The sequence below is a fragment of the Aptenodytes patagonicus genome, chromosome 5 (assembly GCF_965638725.1).
Source record: "Aptenodytes patagonicus chromosome 5, bAptPat1.pri.cur, whole genome shotgun sequence".
In the NCBI taxonomy this organism is placed as follows: Eukaryota; Metazoa; Chordata; class Aves; order Sphenisciformes; family Spheniscidae; genus Aptenodytes; species Aptenodytes patagonicus.
In genome coordinates this window covers 58,334,143-58,351,043 of record NC_134953.1, presented here as the reverse complement: position 1 = coordinate 58,351,043, position 16,901 = coordinate 58,334,143, and the positions used below count along the sequence as shown (strand labels likewise).

Sequence of the window (16,901 nt, the reverse complement as noted above, 5' to 3'; positions counted from 1 at the left end):
AAGCTCTGCATGTGCTGCCATGAGGCCAAGGGAAAGCCTTTGGTGAGAGCCCCCGTGCTGGCCTGGGGCAGGCTGTGGGCTGCACTGCTCTGCACCCCAAATCCTCCTCCCGTGGGTGCCCTTGCATGGTGCTGGCCCCCACCACGCAGCAATGCGTGCCCAGGGACTGGCTGCTTCTCCACGCGGAAAGGGGTCCCCACACTGTCACCGTCTCCTGTGTGTGACCCGAAGCAGACAGGGGGTCTGCAGGGCCCTGAACCCCCGATGTGTCCCCCAGCAGCAGCCTGTGGCGGGGTGCAGAAGGCTGGGTCCCTCAGTCCTGCAGTTTCCCAAACAGCACAGCGCTGTGCAGCTGCTTCAGAGCAAGGAGAGGTGTTGCACCCAAGGGCGGCTTTGCAGCAAGGTGTGCAGCAGCACAGACTCTGTGCTCCTTGCAGAGGACAGAGGCCGTGGGACCAGCCGTGGGGTTGTGGGTCTCTCAGCCGGGGGAGCTGTGGGGTCTGGGAGGGTGGGGAGGAGCGCCCATGGGACCTGCTAACCCCGATGCAGTCAGCCCATCTCATCTGCACAGATCGCTCCTTGAAGAAGGCATTGCTCTGCTTTTTATATTTCTCGGCATTTCCCTAGTTTTTTGCTTGGATAGAGCCAGGTTTCGAGGTCACCCTGCCCTCCCACCTGGAGGAGGATAAAAGGGAGAGTAATTCAGCGCTTTCCCCTGGAGATGGCTGGGAAGAGACCCCATACTTGCCACTGGGGTGGTGGTTCAGAGGCCCACGGTCCTTACACAAAACAAGCACCAGAAATGCCTGGGGGTGCTATTCAGCACCGATTTTAGCTCCTCCTTGAGAGGCAGAAATACCCCTGCAAAGAGATACAACCCCTATAGCAGGCAGAGAGAAGCAGAGCCATCCCTCTCCGGGAGCATCCCACACTGGCAGCGGTTGGATCCCATGCCCCTCGCGGTGTTGCAGGCGGAGGGCTGGGCTGTGGCATCACTCAGGACGTCGGCGTTAACCCCAGCTCGTCAGCAAGCCCTCATGCCTGACGCTGTGGCAGGCGAGCGCTGCGGGACAGGGCACTGACATGGGGATTAAAGCGGCCGTGATTCACCCCCACGGCTGTCTCTGATGGCCACTGGCTTCTCTCGCCGGGGATGAAACCCCTGCAGAGGTGTCAGGGAGGCCGTGAACCAGCAAGGGGAATCTCCAAACCATCCCAGGATCTTGAGGCAAACTGCAGGATTTCCCTGGATTTCTGGGCAGATGGGGATGCACAGGAGCAGCAGCTCCCATGCAGCAAACCTTGCATGTTGTGAGTGTGCGGAAGGCATCACCTCCTCCACCAGCGTGATGTCAGGCTTGGGCAATTAGACTGAGCCATTAATGCTGATGCTGTCAGTCACTAATGAGGTATGTATTCCCAGAAGGTGAACAGGGCACAGGCACTGAATCTCTGGGTGCTGGCAGTGAGCGACAGCGTACATCGGCTTCAGTCAACGTGCAGGTCCCAAGCACTCTCTGACCATGCGCGCTTGACCGTACCTGCTGCAGCAGCAGGCTCACCTGGGCGAGGAAATACAAGAAAAGCAAGATCAAACACACTCAAAGCAGGTCACAGAATTGCCTCTGCTGCAGCTGGGCAAGACAACTACTCATTAGGGTGATTACAGGCAGAGGAACTACCCCGGCTCTCTGCTAACGAGCTGCGTGGGCTGCCTGACCTCCGCAGCCCAAACAAGCCCCAGGGCTGTTGCACGTTCAGTTCCGGCTGGCAGCTTGGGAGGTTTCCCCACTGCTCCAGCTCGTCATGGTCCCCAGCCCTGCAAAGGGTCTCATGACTCAACCAGCACCAGGGCCCCAAATCCCCATGGCTGCAGCGCGCCCTGGGCAGGCTCGCTGTGAATCCTCAGGGTGCAGAGTGGAGCTGGGGTGCTTCCTCAGCCCATCCGAGCAGTGCTGCTGCTGCCAGCATGAGCCCATAGCTGACGTACAGCCAGGGGGATTGAGATGCAAAGACTATCACTTCCCATGGATGCTGCAGGGGGACTAAGGGGGCTGAACCTCAGCCAGGGCCGCTGATGAGGCTGGCAGAGAAGCACACAGGAGACTGCTCACAAGCAGAGCGCCGAGGATCTGGTTCTCCATCACACACAATCATACAGGCATCGGCCTCAAAAATGCCTAAGGAGGATGTGCAATTGCTCAGGATGTGTTTCTGAGAGATCCCAAGCACCCTCAGCTCCTGCACGGGCAGTGCAACCTTTGCCTGGCCACCCATCCTGCCTGGCTCCTGAGGTGTGGGCACATGCCAGCATATCAGATGAACGAAAGATACTCAGCCTGTAGCCCGGGACCTGCAGCAAGACCTCCGACACCTCCCCATGCAGTGGGTTTAACCTGATATGCTTCATTGTCTGTGTTGCATCGTTCATTGACTGTCCCAGCATTCATGTCCCATCGGGTCCCCTGCTGCTGCTTTAGATAGAGACAAACGAGCAGAGAGCCGCAGGGCTGCCCGCTCAGATAAGGCGCTGCAGGAAGCACAGTCCCCGGGCTGGCGGGGAAGGTCCTGTTTGTGGTGGAGGTCCCGTTCGTGGTCGAGGTCCTGTTCGTGGTGAAAGCAAGCGGCAGCACGCAGCTGCCCACTCTGATAACGGGGTGTGGGTTCCCAGCACAGGGGGGACACGTGGGGACACCCCACTGCGACACAGCTCATGTAACCACAAACATCACTGAAAATCGACTTTGGAGGACTATAGGAAGAATCAGACCAAGACACTACTTTGTTGGCTGAAAAGGCAAATAAAAATGGAACAAAAGTAGTGTCAGTTTTGTGCAGCCTGCAGCGAGGGGCCAGACTTTGGTGACGAAGGACCATGGAGCCACCTGTCTTGCTTGAGCCACCAGCCTTCCCCACGCAGCAGGCACTTGGCTGGACCAAGCACATCCCCATCCCCACTGCACCCGCCTGGTAGCCTAGGCAGTCCCTCGCTGCCAGCCCCCACCTGTGAAAATGGAGGGAAAAAAGGGATTTGTGTTCACCATGGGCATGCTGCACACACCAACTGCTGCCTGTGAATTGCTCTGAGCACCTCTGATGAAAGAACTGAAGAACAAAGTGTTATTAACATATTGCCTGCAACGCAGGCAGCTATGTGGGGAATGGCACCCGCTCCGTGCCAGGAGCAGCTGCCAGCCCTGCCAGGCCCACCTCTGCTGCCTTGACGAGCTCTTATCCCCTCCTTAAGGCAGGGATCCCTCCCACCAAGGCTCCTCACAGTCATGCATCTCCTTCCTGAAGGAAATCCCTTTTTATTCAGTCTTCAGAGGAGCCCTTTGGTTCACAGCTCACCCTTTTCCAGCAGTTTAGACCCAAGCCCCCTCCCCATCTCCTGAGCAGCCCTCCAGAGCATCCTCTTCACCCCCGGGATGCCATCCCGCAGCCGCTCCGTGTTGACAGCTCCCCCGGTGTCCCTGCATCCTGGGACCCAGCTGGGAGACAGAAAGGGCCAGACCCAAAATGTGATTTCCATGGAAAACGGGAACCCACATCCCAAGCTGCCACCCCGAAGTCACCCTCCCACAGGAGAGTGCCTCAGCTGCAGAGACATGGCATTTCATCGGTCCAGCTCTTCTCCATGCGATGCACAGCCACCGCTTGGGAGCCGACACTGCTGCGGCCCCTGGAAGGGTCCTGGCCCAAAAACAAATGAAAAATTGTGAAAACTCAGTATTTGCCCAGCTCCCAGCCCAGCTGCAAAGGAGGAGGGAGCTGCGCAGTGCAAACAGTAACACCAACACTAGAAATCGCTTTACTTGAATGTATGCAAGTGGGGTAATCATTACACGAGTAACTGCAAATCAGTCCGAGAAAACTGTCTCCTGCCTGGAGACTGCTCCTGAGCAGAAAAAGAGGCAAAAATCCTCAAATTAATTAAAAAGTGCTGGCAGCTCCCGTAATACATGAAAATAAAACCAGCACGGCTTGCTGCTACCACTCCAGACTGGCCTCTGTAAGCATCCCTGGCTTTTCCAGTGGCTGCAGAATGGGGCTGATCTGCCAGACTGCTTCGGGTCAAGGGAATCTTTCAGCACCAGGGACCTGTAGCAGCAATATTTGATTTCTTTAGAAGTGTATATTCTTAAAAAAAAAAGCTTACACCATTCATTAGAAAATTATGCATATTAAAAAAAAATTATTTATATTTTCTTAAAAAAAAAAATTACCTTTGTTACAACTTTATGTTAAAGGGTTGGCCTGAAAGGTGCTGCTCCAGGCTCTCTGCCCCATCCCTTCCCTAGGAAGAGCTGCTTGGCCACAGCGCCGGCATTCCTGGCTGGTGGGCTCTGGGCTGTGGCACTGCAGGGATGGCTGCCTGCACCTTTCCCTGGCACTGGGTCACAAGTCTGGGGTTATTCAAAGTTTTTCTTACAGCCCCAGCTCCTGGACTGAGGTGTTGGCACAAGGATGGGCTGCCCCAGCCCCGCAGCAGAGAAGCCCGGGGGTACCTCCACTGCACACAAAACACCCATCCGGGCTGAGCCCTCACTGTCCAGCATTCCCACCACTACAGCGGACACAGAGGAGGGCTTGCTGGTAGAAAAGAAAGGAATCCTAGATCTCCTCATATCCCAATTAACTGAGTTCTGCAATGCTAGCAATACTAAAACTCAGTTAACGAGTGCTAATTTGCCATCAGTTTGCAGTCACCCTGTTTGCAAGCGCTCTGCAGTGGTGCCCCTGTGCCGGCCGGGAAAGCATCCTCCAAGCAAGCACCCAGTGCTCTCTGAGCGCTCGTTGTTGCTCAAGAGCTTGGAAACGATCCGCTCCTTCCCCAGGCGGGGCCCACAGGGACAGGCCTTCACGTCCCCCGGCACCTCTGCAGGAAGTGAGGGCAGCTCCTCGTCCCCCCTTTGCCGGCGGGGAAGCAGGTGTCATGGTGGCACCACACATCTTTGGTGACATGGCTGCGGCCAGGGAAGTTGGGAGCCCCTGGCCCTGCTCCTGCCCCACAGGACATTGCTGCTCCATGAGGCCAGCCAGGAAGCAGCTCGTTGCAGATGCCCCGGAGCATGTGTTGCTGCATTTTTCTGCTTGTTTCATTCCCTCTAATTCCTCCTAAAGAGCTTCTGGGCTGGGGGGCGGAAAGGCCCCACATCCCCCTGGGGCTGAAGCCGCTCCCTGTGCCGGGGGACAGGTTTGGTGGGGAGATGCCATCAGGAGGGGATGTCCCCACCTCCGTCCCACCCCGCTCCCACTGCTCCTGCAGCCGCTGCCTCCATCCTCCCTGCTGCGGGAAGGTTTCTCACCCTTTCTTTTCCTCCGGTTTTGCAACCCAAGTCCCTCCCCAGGGAGTCAGTGGCTCCCAGCCTGCAGCCCCGTAGGGCAGGGGGTTCGGCATGGGCGCCGGGGGCGTGGGCAGCCAGCAGCACCCCAATCCCGCTGCTCCCGCCAGGCTGGCCCAGTGCCCGCAGGTACCCGGCTGGGGTCACTGACCCCATGCCCCCCGCAAAAGGCAGGTCAGCCCCCAGCAGTGAGCCCCAGGACAGGCATTAAAGGCTGGACTTACCTGTCGCAACATGTTGCACCTTGGGTATTTTTTTCCTTACTGCAAAATTACTTTTTAAAAAAATTAAACATTTTTTCTGACGTGCAGGCGCCAGAAATTCCCCGTTTCGAGCTCTGTAAGGCACCCCGGGGGCCCGCACCCCGGGGGCCCGCACCCCGGGGGGGCGGCCCGCCGCCCCCGCCGCGGCCGCCAGGGGGGGCCGGAGAGGCGGCGCCCGCTCCCGCGCGGGCACCTGCGTCTGCATCCGCGCGCGCGGAGGGATCGGCAGGAGCAGGCGGGGTTTGGCGGCGGCCCGGCTCCCCGCTTCTCAAAGAAATAGCTATTCTTTTTCCCCGGCGTGGGTTTTGCTCCTGGTTTTTGGGGGGCACCCTTGGCCACGTGGCCTCTGCCCACGCGTGCCCCTGTCGGGAGCTGGGAGCGCGGCTACAGAGAGCCAAAAAGTCCCCGGCCTCGCGCAACCGGCTTGTGCTGCGGCCACGGCAAAGCCACCGCCGGCTCCTGGCTGCGGGCTGCGGCCACAGCTGGGCCCGGCCCTGCGCTGCTGCCTGCGGCTCCTGCCTCTCCTCCTCGGAGAGGAGCTGCAGCCAAGCTGCAGCTTGGCTCGGCGTTCGCCGCGGCAGCGCCCAGCCGGGCGGCAGGGTTTGCCGCGACTCTGCCGGGGTTGCAGGGGAGAGCGATGCGGGCACCGGCCTCTGCCACCCCTGCTGCTGGAGGAGCTGGGATGTGGACACGATGCAAGGCGGCTAATTGGCAGCCACAGGCACCATTAATCACCTGAGCAGCTTTTTGGCGAGTGAGCGCGGCACGACCACTGCAAGGGCTTTGCTGCCCTGCAAGGCGCTGGGCACTGCCGCAGCATGAGGGGCTGTGCCCCGGGGTGGGCAAAGGGGCTCCCTGCCGGCACAGGTCAAAATTGCCCTTAAAAACTTTGCCGGAGTCCTTGAAAACACGATTTCTGTGTTTCTGACCATTACATACATTTTTAAATCCGCTTTCAAATAAATGTCGTGGCTTAATTTATATATACTGCAACAGTTGTTACTGCAATGACCATCAAACTCAGTATTTCACTTCAAGGTCCCTTCCCCTTTTATTTCTAAACGCTCTCCCCATTCAGTGCTTTATATGAGACAAAATTAAATGAAATTAATGTAAAGTCATATCCTGTCCCCAAATGATCTACCTGCTATTCACAAGAACTGCAGTAAAGATGACTGTAACTAAAAGGGTGAACAAAACCAGTTCTCTGTTTTCATGTGCGCAACTGTGCTCAGTAGCAGGGGTTGTTTTTGCACGGGGGGGGGGGGGGGGCAGCCCTCCCTGCTGCTTGCACCGGGGCTTTCCTGAAGGCACCAGGGAAAGCAAAGCACTTGGCAAATGGGAAGCATCCCTGTGGGAGGCAGGACTGAGGGAGCTGGTGACTGCCCGCATGGTTCCCACAGCAATTTCACACAAAGCCGATTTCCTTGTGGAGAAAGCGTGCAGGGCAGGAGAGTGTTTACTCATGCAAATGCCACTCATGGGCTATTTTACAATTCCACACAGCTATTAAATAGGACAAAGTTTGGTTTTGCCTTTTACTGCAGGTTTATCTGGGGAGCGGCCCTGCGGGTGGCGGGGGGGCATCCCGGCTCCCAGACTTCACCTGGCGCTGCCCAGGCTTTGGCTCCAGGCTAGGCAGGAAAGCTCCCACAAGCACCCAACAGCACCGCGTGTGCCCGGCCTGCCGGCACCACAGCCCAGGCCACTGGGTCCCCTGGCCACGGCTCCGGCACGGACGTGGGTTGTGGGGGCATCTGCAAAGGTGGACGAGCACAGGGTGGGAAAAATGCCTTCCTCATCCAGAGAGAAGGGCTGTAGGGATGCATCCAGGGCCAGGGATGGCAGTGAGCAGCAGCAGCCCTCTCCAGCATGTTTCAGGGAGCAGCACCGGTTTCTGCTGCCCTGAATTAACATGTACCAGGAGCTGATTGAGCCTTAACTGCCTGCAGCCAGCAGCGGGGCACAGGCTTGCTGAGGCAGCATGGTCATGGGCTGCTGGACTTCTGCTGGGGAAGGAAAAGATATGCAAGCAGCCACCCAGGATGGTGGAACAAGGGTGAAGCACTCCCAGGGCTCCCACTTGTGTTCCCCATTTGCAGGGGTCCTGCTGTCCCAAAATTGCTGGGCCTCTGCAATAAAAATTCAGGCCCAGGTGAGTAAAACCCCCCTAGCTCGAGGGGCACGGCCGGCAGTACCACCCCAGGTTTCAGTGTTTTCTCCAGTGCCCTGTGTCAAGGGCACAGTGCCCCGGCGCAGGCTGCCTGCACACCTCTCCCAGCCCCATGCAGGCTTTCCTGCAGCACCAACCAAAGGCACTTTTTTATTGCAGCGCTCAAAGCAATCCAAACTAAACATGGCTCCTGGCCCGCTCTCTGTTCCCTGTGCAGCCCAAAACCTCATTTTCTCAGTGAGAGGGGCAGCTGGGATGCTGTGGTGGATGGGGCGCAGCTGGGGCAGCAGGAGCCGGTGGCAGCACAGGCTTTTGGCCGCAGGTGAAAACATCTGCTGATGGGAAGCGGGTCCCTTACTTTGTGCAAACCCAGCCGGTTCCTGCAGCCGGCTCAGCACAGCAGCCTGCTGCCAAACCCCAGCGTGCCGTGGCCGGTGAGATCTGAATCCCTTTCAGCGATGCTTCGGCACCACAGAGGACAGCAGGAATGTGCTGAGCGCTGGCAAACGGGGGTCAGATAAACACATCCCAGATCCCTGCACCCCTGCCTTTGGGAGAGGTAACCCCCAGGTCAGGAGTCCGCAGCCAGCCCTGCTACGTGAAGGGCGGCAGACAGCATTATCCCGAACATGGGGTCCTGCACACCAACTTTTCTCCTTTCATGCATGCGGATGGGGTTGTGGGGGGACAGCCAGTGTTCGGCCCCAGCCCCTTCGCTGCTGTCCTCTCGCTGCTGTCCTCGCTTGCAGTTTCCACCTCTGCCGATGAAAGCTGGGGGTGCAATTGTTTGCTTTTGGTGCAGGGAGCCCAGCGCTGTATGACACGCCCCGTACCAGACCAGTCGGCTTAGTTTAGTATAAAATTACCAGCACCCTTTTCTTCCTGAGCCCGCACCCGTTCTTCTGGGGCCAGGACTTGGGATTTTGGGGACAGCTGGCCCCTGCCACCTACATTTGCACAACCCAACCCCACGGCCGTGGGGAGGGAGCACGGCTCTTGCTTGGGCCAGGCTGCTCCCTGCATCCGCTGGGAAAGGCAAATGCCTCTGCCAGGAAAGTCCTGTCCCTGCTCTGTGCCACCCGTGAAGTGCCACCGAGCCGGGCTCTCGGCCAGACTCCTGTGACCTGGGTGGTTAGGAAAGCTGCTGGCACGGTGCCCAGCTCCGGAGCCAAACCAAGCCGGGGCCACGCTTCCCAGCTGCCCTGCGCACTGCCAGGCACCAGCCAAAGTCAAACCCCAATGCCAGCAGGGATTGCTTCAGCTGAACCTCGCTTTTATTTCCATCGGGGATGGAGAAACTCCTCCAAAGAAAACAGGGGGAAAATGACTTTTTTGTCTCATATACACAAGGGTCCCACCCCCCCAGGGTGGCTTCAGAGCCCCCGTGCCTCCATCAGGAGGTGTGCCTGCCTGCCCTTCCCCAAACTCCGATTGCTGGTTTTGCTTTTTTGGTGGTTTTAGTGCTTTGCGGGCGTGCTGCCAGGGCATGGGCTGCCTGCCAGCAGGTTACATGGAGCCCCTAACGCTGCCACGGCTGGGCTCAGCCCTGCGTGGGGTGCAGGCTTTGTCCATGGCCCCTTCCTGTGGCCCCCACATCTGCCCTTGCTTTGCTGCCAGCGCTGTCCAGGGACACAGTGGTCTGTGTCCAAGCAAGCAGCATGCACTGATGGTGCACAGGGAAGCCAGGTCCCACAGACCCGGGGCAAGCCCAGGCTCCTGCTCTGCTCTGCAGGGAGGCAAAGCCAAATGCGCCAAAGGTTGCCAAGCATCGGAGGCTGGGGCCTCTGCTCCCACAGGGGTCCGGGATGGTGCAGGCAGGGATGCCCCAGCCTGGGAAGATGAACATGGATGCTGCCTGCACCGGCTGGAAACAGCGGGGCCAGCCAGGGCACTGGGGTCGGCTCAGCAACACGGGACTGGGTGCCGCTGGGAAAATGCAGTGACTGTTGGACCAGAGGCCACGCCGGGGAATGTGCAAGCTGGCGTTTGCTTTGCAAAGGCGATGGCTGCCCTTGTTACCCAGCAGATTCAAAGGAGAGTGAAAACGCCGACCCGGAACTCAGGGCCCCGCCATGTGAGCATTGCTGGGGTGCTGTGCTGCGCGGCGGTGCAGGCAGCACGTTTCTGCAGTGCTGAGCAAAGGGCCAGACCTGGGACCTTCATGTAGCAACGGAATGGCCGGGGGGGCTCAGCAGAGTTGGCAAAAGGTCCCACGTGGGACAGAGCAAGGCAGGGGACAGAGGGAGCAGATCGCTGAAAACGGGAACAGGGCCACACGAGCACGGGGACAGCACGGAGCTGAGTGAAAAGGGAGCTGGAAGTCCCCTGGCACTGTGCTGTGGGGCTCACGGTGTAGGAACAGCAGCGGTGGCCAGGACCACCCAGTGGGCAGCCCCCCGCAGCGCCCGGGAAGGGGCTTGGCCGGCTGCCGGCCCCTTCAGCAAGGACGGGGCTTAGTCACCTCTCACTGACACCATCTAATGTTTGGTCTCATTCCCAAAAACTTAAATTAAACAACTTGGTGCTCTTACATGCAGGAAACATGTCTCTGGCTGGCCGAGAACGTCCTCCTGCAGTGGCAGCTCCCACCGAACCACACGCAGGACTCAAGTGGGCATCTCCTAAACCCCTGCGTGTTAACTTGGAGAAAGCTGTCTCAAACCACCAAGTAGCTAAAACCCACAGCCCCAGATAACATTTGGGGCCGAGGGTTTGCCAGCGTGGGGGGAAGAGCGGAGCCCCCCCCCGGCTGACTCTGACACAGCTCCCGGGCCCCCCGTCTCTGTGATGCTGAATGTGGAGGGGATTGCAGGCATCAGCCTGGTGAATTATGAAAGTCAGGATTAAAGGGCAGGGGGGGAGCAAAATGCCCTGGACGCTTTTTGGCAGGCGATGAAAGGAAGGTTTAGCGGCAGCTGCCAGCTGGGAGCCGGCGGAGGGACAACTGCAGGTCTGACTCCATCCCGGGCTCCCCAGGACAGCAGCCACGGTGCATCCCCAGCACAGCCACTTTCTCTCTCCTTGCTGCAAAGCAGGAGGGACCCATGTGCCTCCTGGGCATCCTTGCTGCTTCTCTGGGCAAAGGGAGGGAAGGAAAACTGCCCCCAGATGGGAAACCTGCGGGGAAAATGCAGTTTCAGGGCATCACCTGCCATCGTTACCAGCGTGGGTCAGGGAGCTGCTGCTACCAAGGAGAGAGAAAAGAGGCTTCAGCTGCTTTTCAGTTGCCTTCAAGACAGATTTAGCTCTGTGGCCGGCCACAGATGGGGCTGCGTGGCCAGACCGCCTGTGAGATACAATCTGAGATCTCGCAGTGAAGCCGAGAGACTTTAGTTGCTAATAGAGATACAGCAAATTAACCGAACTTAATTCGGAGGGTCACCACACAATGCTTCCACCTGTTTTGCTGTGATTCTGCCATCTGCCACCCCTCTACCTGATGCAAAAGAGGCTTTTTTTCCCTTTCTCCTGACGCCGAGGGCTTCATTAAGTCGTGTCATATCTCATCAGGGCTGCAGCGGCAGGACAATGGGCAGCGAGAGCCGAGCTGAGGGAACATATGCAAACTTTTGGAAGCTTTCCTCTCCAGGACCAACGCAACCGAGGGGCTACTTTAAACCACTCTCTATATTCTGCTACGGAAAACGGTTTCATATCCAGATCTTGTTTTACAAATGGCTAGCTAAGTGATTCTGCAAGCAGTGTATCGAATGCTGCCCTGCATCGCTCAGCTGCACTCACTGACACATTGCACCACGCTTCAGCAAACACCGACTTGGAAAACGGCTGCTGCTGTTTACAAGATGAAGGAAAACGCCAACACAAGCAAACCTTTAAAACACACGCTGCCAAAAGCTCTGTGAGGGACCACCAAGGGTCCCGTCTGCAGCCCAGGTCCACTGGAGCCAGTGGGACCGTGCCAGCTCGCAGCCCAGGTTGGGCAAGCATTTTGGCACTCACTACAGGAGGATGGAGGTTTTTAGGTGCGACAGCTGAGAAAGCATGATCTTTGACACAGCTCCCATTAGAAGAAATCCTCCCCGGAGGTCTCCCAGGCTGAGACGGGCCATATGGCAGCGAAAGTAAGTTCCCAGAGAAACCCCAAATTCAACCCCGCACTTGGAAACCCTGCGGAGGGGCTGGCGAGGGCGAGATGCTGCCTGCCTTGCTGGCAGCCAGCTGGCCTGGGGGGGCTGGGGGAACAGGTCTCCTCCACCAGGCTCAAACACCCACGGTTTAGCTAAGTCAGCATCAGAAGAGCAAGCTTGAGCACCCAGCTGCAGAGCAGTCTTATGGCTCTGGCCGACATGAAACGTTGCTTCACCGTAGCGGCAGTCGAGAATAGTCGAGAAGAGTCCGGCACGGCTCCCCCCATCAGGGATATTTGCAGGGGGGAGCACTCACAGGGTCGTTTTTGCAACATAACTGCTACTAGCAACACACTATGCCTTAGGTCAGCATGCCCAGGTTCTGGGGCAGGAGCCTGCCAGCCGGTGTAGCACGGCCCAGTGCGCTGGTGGCTCTGCTGAAACGCCACCGTCCCCGCCGCCGGTGCAGTAAGTCAGGATAGCTCTGTAACTTTGGACTATTACAGGCTTCAGACTGAGCTCAGGAAAGGTATTTCTTGCAAGTAATAGCACAGGCTGCAATGCCTGTGACTCACCAGGAAATTACAGTGTGGCCTAGCAGAAGACAAACTGGAGAGAGGGAACAGATCACTCCTTACAGCAGAAGGATGCAAACCGAGCTGCAGCTGTCAGAAACACCGTCCACGCTTCGGAGCTGCTGCTTGCCTTTCCTTACTGCTCACGTTGGGAAAGGTGCCAGTCACCGCGCTGCTGCTGCCCACCCAGCCCAAGGTGCAGGCGCCGTCCTGCGCGGCAGTCGGGCTGCACACCCTGCAGCGCTGGCCCATGTAGGATGGCAACGTGGGTACCCAACAGCTGGACATCAACATCACCTGCACCCAGAACCTCACACGTACCAAACACAGCAGCAGCCACGGCGCTGATCTGAGTGGTGAGCACACGCCGTGCCAGCCCCAGCTAATGTGTGAGCTGGAGGCCAGAGCTGCTGAAGCTGCCTCTGAAGTTTGGGTTTCTCAACAGGCCGCCTTACCTTTCCCGGCCAGCAAGGCTGGAAGTGAAACTACACTGTATACTACGCACAGAGCATGTATTTTAAGACTCAGCTGCCTTTGCCTCCTCTGGGTCCAACACCGGTGTCCCGAATAATACCAAGAGGCGGTGGGGTGTCCGCTAAGGCAAGGCTTGGGGTAACCCCCACCCCAGACAGGGATCTGGTGGAAAGGCCTCACCCATGCAGGACAAGGAGGAGCCAATTCAAAACCAACAAAAGGTGTCACAGTAGACACACGGATCAGAAACCGTGTCCCAGGAGATGCTGCAGACATGAAAGCCGGAGCCTGTGTGAAGGAAAGCATGAGTTCCTGGAAGGATGGTGGCACGCAGAGGGCAGCAGCCCCCGTGCTCGTGTCCCCAGCATCGCAGATGCTCTCCAGGGCTGTGGGTTGAATCACATTGTGCAACTCGGGATCGGCGCTGTCTGCAGCCCGTGGGTCACTCCCACCTCCCCAGTTGACTCTTGGCATAAACGCAGCTATGTCCGCGCTGTCATGAACTGCAAAATGCTGCTCGTAGCATTATGCCAAGGGATCGCTGTATCACATTCCTGGTGAAAACCATGCGTCAAAATATTGTTTGCTTTCACCACTGCCAGTGCTACAGACTGTACTAGCCATTGCACAATATTGTGTGCTGAGGTTTTAAAGAGCTGGTGAGGTTACTTCCTGAGCGTGCTGGCGTTCACTCAAAGGGAACAGCAAGAGTGCAATCGTTGTGGTTGCAGGGAAGACAGACAACTTCATCCTAATTGTGAATTTAAAGGGAAACCTGTGGTCTTTGGAGGCCTAATAGGTGACAGTGCCAGACTGCTCCGACAACACCCCGATACAGAAAGACCTTCAGCTTTGCCAGGCCAAGCTCTGCCCCGTGCTGCTGACTGCAAAGCCAGAGCGAGACGCACGACCACTGCGGTGAAGACGTACCTGGTTGTAACTTACACATGACCTGGCGCTACTCCCATGGCTTCTCTCCGAGGGTACGGCCCGTACTCCCAGCTGTTATCTCCGGGTATCACCGTAAATCGGCGACGCCTGCCGCTGATTCAGGCAACGGAAACGGCAGGCGGCAAAGCACCTGCGCTGCAGCAGGAGCGGGCGAACTTCATGTCGCTCGGCTCCGCCGGCACGGAGCCAGAGGCCTCGGGCTTGGCCCAGCCTAGGAAAATAAAGCAAAGGTGAGACGTTTGAAATAACGCCCTCGCTCCGCACAGGCGCTGCCCATCGTACGACACACGAGCTGCCGCGCCGCTGCTGCGCCGACCCGCGGCCCAGCCTTGCCCCCCAGGACCGCAGGGCAGGGGTGCAGCCGCGGCCGGGGGAGCCCTTCCCTCGCGGGAGCTCACGTCTGTATTTCAGCTTTTTACGGTTTTGGGAACAAATCTGCGTTACCCCCGCCCGCAGCCGGTGGCCGAACCGGCCCCGCCGAGCTCGGCCTTTGGCCGCTCCCCCCCCGGCTGGGCCCGGGAGCGGCGCGCGCTCGTTTCAGCGGGGGGAACCAGCGCTCCCCACACACGCGCTGCCTGCAGCGGCCGCGCTCCGCTTCCCCCCGGCGCGTGCTGCCCGCAGCCCCCGCCCCGCCCGCTTCACAGGCCGCGCTCCTCCCCCGACCAATCAGCAGCCGCCGCCCCGCCGGTTCCCGTGGCGGCCCGGCCGGCAGCCGCGACGCGGGCGAGGGGTCAGGCCGGCCGTTCTCGGCGGCGAAGGGGAGCGGCCTCATTTGCATGAACCAATGGGCGGGAAGTATGCAAATATGGCCGGCGCGGGTTGGCCGGTCGCGGGTCGGATAACGCCCGCGGGGCGCCTTTGTGCCGCAGAGGCGGCGGCGGCGCGGAGCGAGCGGCGGCACCTCCCCGCGGCTGCACTATGACTCTGGAGGAGCTGCCTGGGGACCACCGCGCCACCGGGAGGTACGGGCACGGTACGGTACGGGCGCGGTCCGGTACGCGGGGGTGCGGAGGGGTGTCGGCCCCGGGTGATGGCGGCCTGTCTGTGCTTGTCCCGGCGGCAGGATGGAGCAGGCGGGGGACGCGCTGGAGGAGGTGCTGAGCAAGGCGCTGAGCCAGCGGAGCCTCACCCTCGGTGTCTACGAGGCCGCCAAGCTGCTCAACGTGTGAGTGACACCCCCCCCCCGGTGCCCCCCATTCCCCGGTGTTCCCCCATCCCCGCCGGTGACCGCGGCTGTCCCCGCAGGGACCCGGACAACGTGGTGCTGTGCCTGCTGGCGGCCGACGAGGAGGAGGCGGGGGACGCGGCGCTGCAGATCCACTTCACGTTGATCCAGGCCTTCTGCTGCGAGAACGACATCAACATCCTGCGCGTCAGCAACCCGGCGCGGCTGGCCCAGCTCCTGCTGCCCGCCGCCGGCCCCGAGCCGCCCGCCGACCTCCACTGCGTCCTCGTCACGGTGAGCCGGGGGGGGCCGAGCACTGCCAGCGCCCCGGGTCTCGGAGCATTGTGCTGGCTTTTCGTGCGTCTTGCGTCGTGCAAGCGCTGCAAGTGGATGAGGACACACTCGTAGTCCTTTAGCCACCGGTTCCTGCCGCCCCCCCATCTCCCGAGGGACGCGGGGTGCTGCGGGGGGACAGCCCCGTGCTGGGCAGCGCGGGCAGCTCCTCCCGACACAGGCAGCCGGCGCACTGTGGCAGTCTGGCCATAAGGCATAACTCGTCTTTCCAGTAAGCAATGATGACTATGCAGAGCACGTCTTTTATCCTGCAAAGCCTGGAATCGAGCGCAATTTCAAAATGTCATTTGGTAAAACCGGAACTGACCGCGCCTGGGGCACGGCTGCGGCCCTTGCTCGGGGCTCGGACCCGCATCCGGCAAGTGGGCTGGCACGGAGAGGGCCCCACGGGACCTGTGAGGGCCCAAAGGAAACTTTTTTTAGGTTTGTTTTATTTTTTTTTTATTTTTTCTACTCTGCCCTGGAGTCCAAGGCTGCAAAACTTCTCACATGGTTCTGGGGTTGGTTGGTTTGTTTGCCTTAGTGGTAATTTAAGATGATTCATGCTCCTGGGTTTTCTGCTGTGCTTCCCCCCCACCCCCTTCTCTTTCTGTCGGGGTGGTTTTTGCTTCTCAATTAAAACACTCCCCCTGCCCCCCCCCTCTCTTTCCAGAACCCCCATGCCTCGCAGTGGAAGGATCCAGCGCTGAGTCAGCTGATGTGCTTCTGCCGGGAGAGTCGCTACATGGATCAGTGGGTGCCAGTGATTAACCTCCCCGAGCGGTGACCGCGCCGGGATGAAAACGAACTGAACCGAATTGCACTGAAGTTTTGCAATACTTTAGCAGTTGCTCAGGAAATAACTCCCTGCCCTGGCACAAGGATTACAGGGGAGGGGGGAGTAAAAAAAAAAAACCAACAAAAAAAGATAAAACTGATGTCAAGGGGGTAGGCTGAAGTTGAACTACATCTTGTGTGGGACTGAAGAAAAGTGACTCCGAAGCGATGGGGATGCGTGGAAGCGAAGGGAAGACCAGCACCTGCGTTGCCGGAGGAATGAGCCCTGCCTGACAGGCAGGGGTGCCGCACTGCCGACTTACAAAAAACACCCAACACCCTTCATGGTCTTTTAAAGTGCAACTTACAGTTTCCGGTTTAAATACCTTAAAGAGCAAAAAGGTTAATCGAAACATTTTACAAACAATTTTATTGTATTTTTGGGATGTTAATTCTCAAGTTTTTATGCTAAGATATATAATAAGTTATTTTATGATATTGATGAAAAAATTATTTATATTTGGAGGTTTGAGAACCAGAATACCCTTAAGCAGTTGGTCTGCAACCACACATCTTTTAACAGTTGGCTGTTAAAAGCAGCTACATTAATATAATCGTTTGAAATTGGATAGTGTTTTGTTTTTTGGGTTTTTGGTTTTAGGTTTGTTTTTGGGTTTTGTTTTTTTTTTTTGAAATAAAAGTTTAAACTCAAACCCTCGGTCCTGGGTTTTATTGTCTTACCCTGTTCATTAATGTA

General features: G+C 58.2%; 1 protein-coding gene across 1 annotated transcript; it reads left to right on the top strand.

Annotated features, from left to right (window-relative positions):
* Nucleotides 1-14,757: 14,757 nt before the first annotated feature.
* On the top strand, nt 14,758-16,513 carry GADD45A (growth arrest and DNA damage inducible alpha). The gene is made up of 4 exons (XM_076339967.1): nt 14,758-14,831; nt 14,933-15,034; nt 15,115-15,328; nt 16,041-16,513. Exons 1-4 carry the CDS (start codon nt 14,788-14,790, stop codon nt 16,152-16,154), a joined length of 474 nt encoding a protein of 157 aa, XP_076196082.1. The 5' UTR covers nt 14,758-14,787; the 3' UTR covers nt 16,155-16,513.
* Nucleotides 16,514-16,901: the final 388 nt, after the last annotated feature.

Coding starts and splice junctions, on each gene's coding strand:
- GADD45A (XM_076339967.1), top strand. CDS start 14,788: ATGACTCTGGAGGAGCTGCCTGGGGACCACCGCGCCACCGGGAG. Junction 14,832..14,932: donor GACCACCGCGCCACCGGGAG/GTACGGGCACGG, acceptor TCCCGGCGGCAG/GATGGAGCAGGCGGGGGACG. Junction 15,035..15,114: donor GCCGCCAAGCTGCTCAACGT/GTGAGTGACACC, acceptor CTGTCCCCGCAG/GGACCCGGACAACGTGGTGC.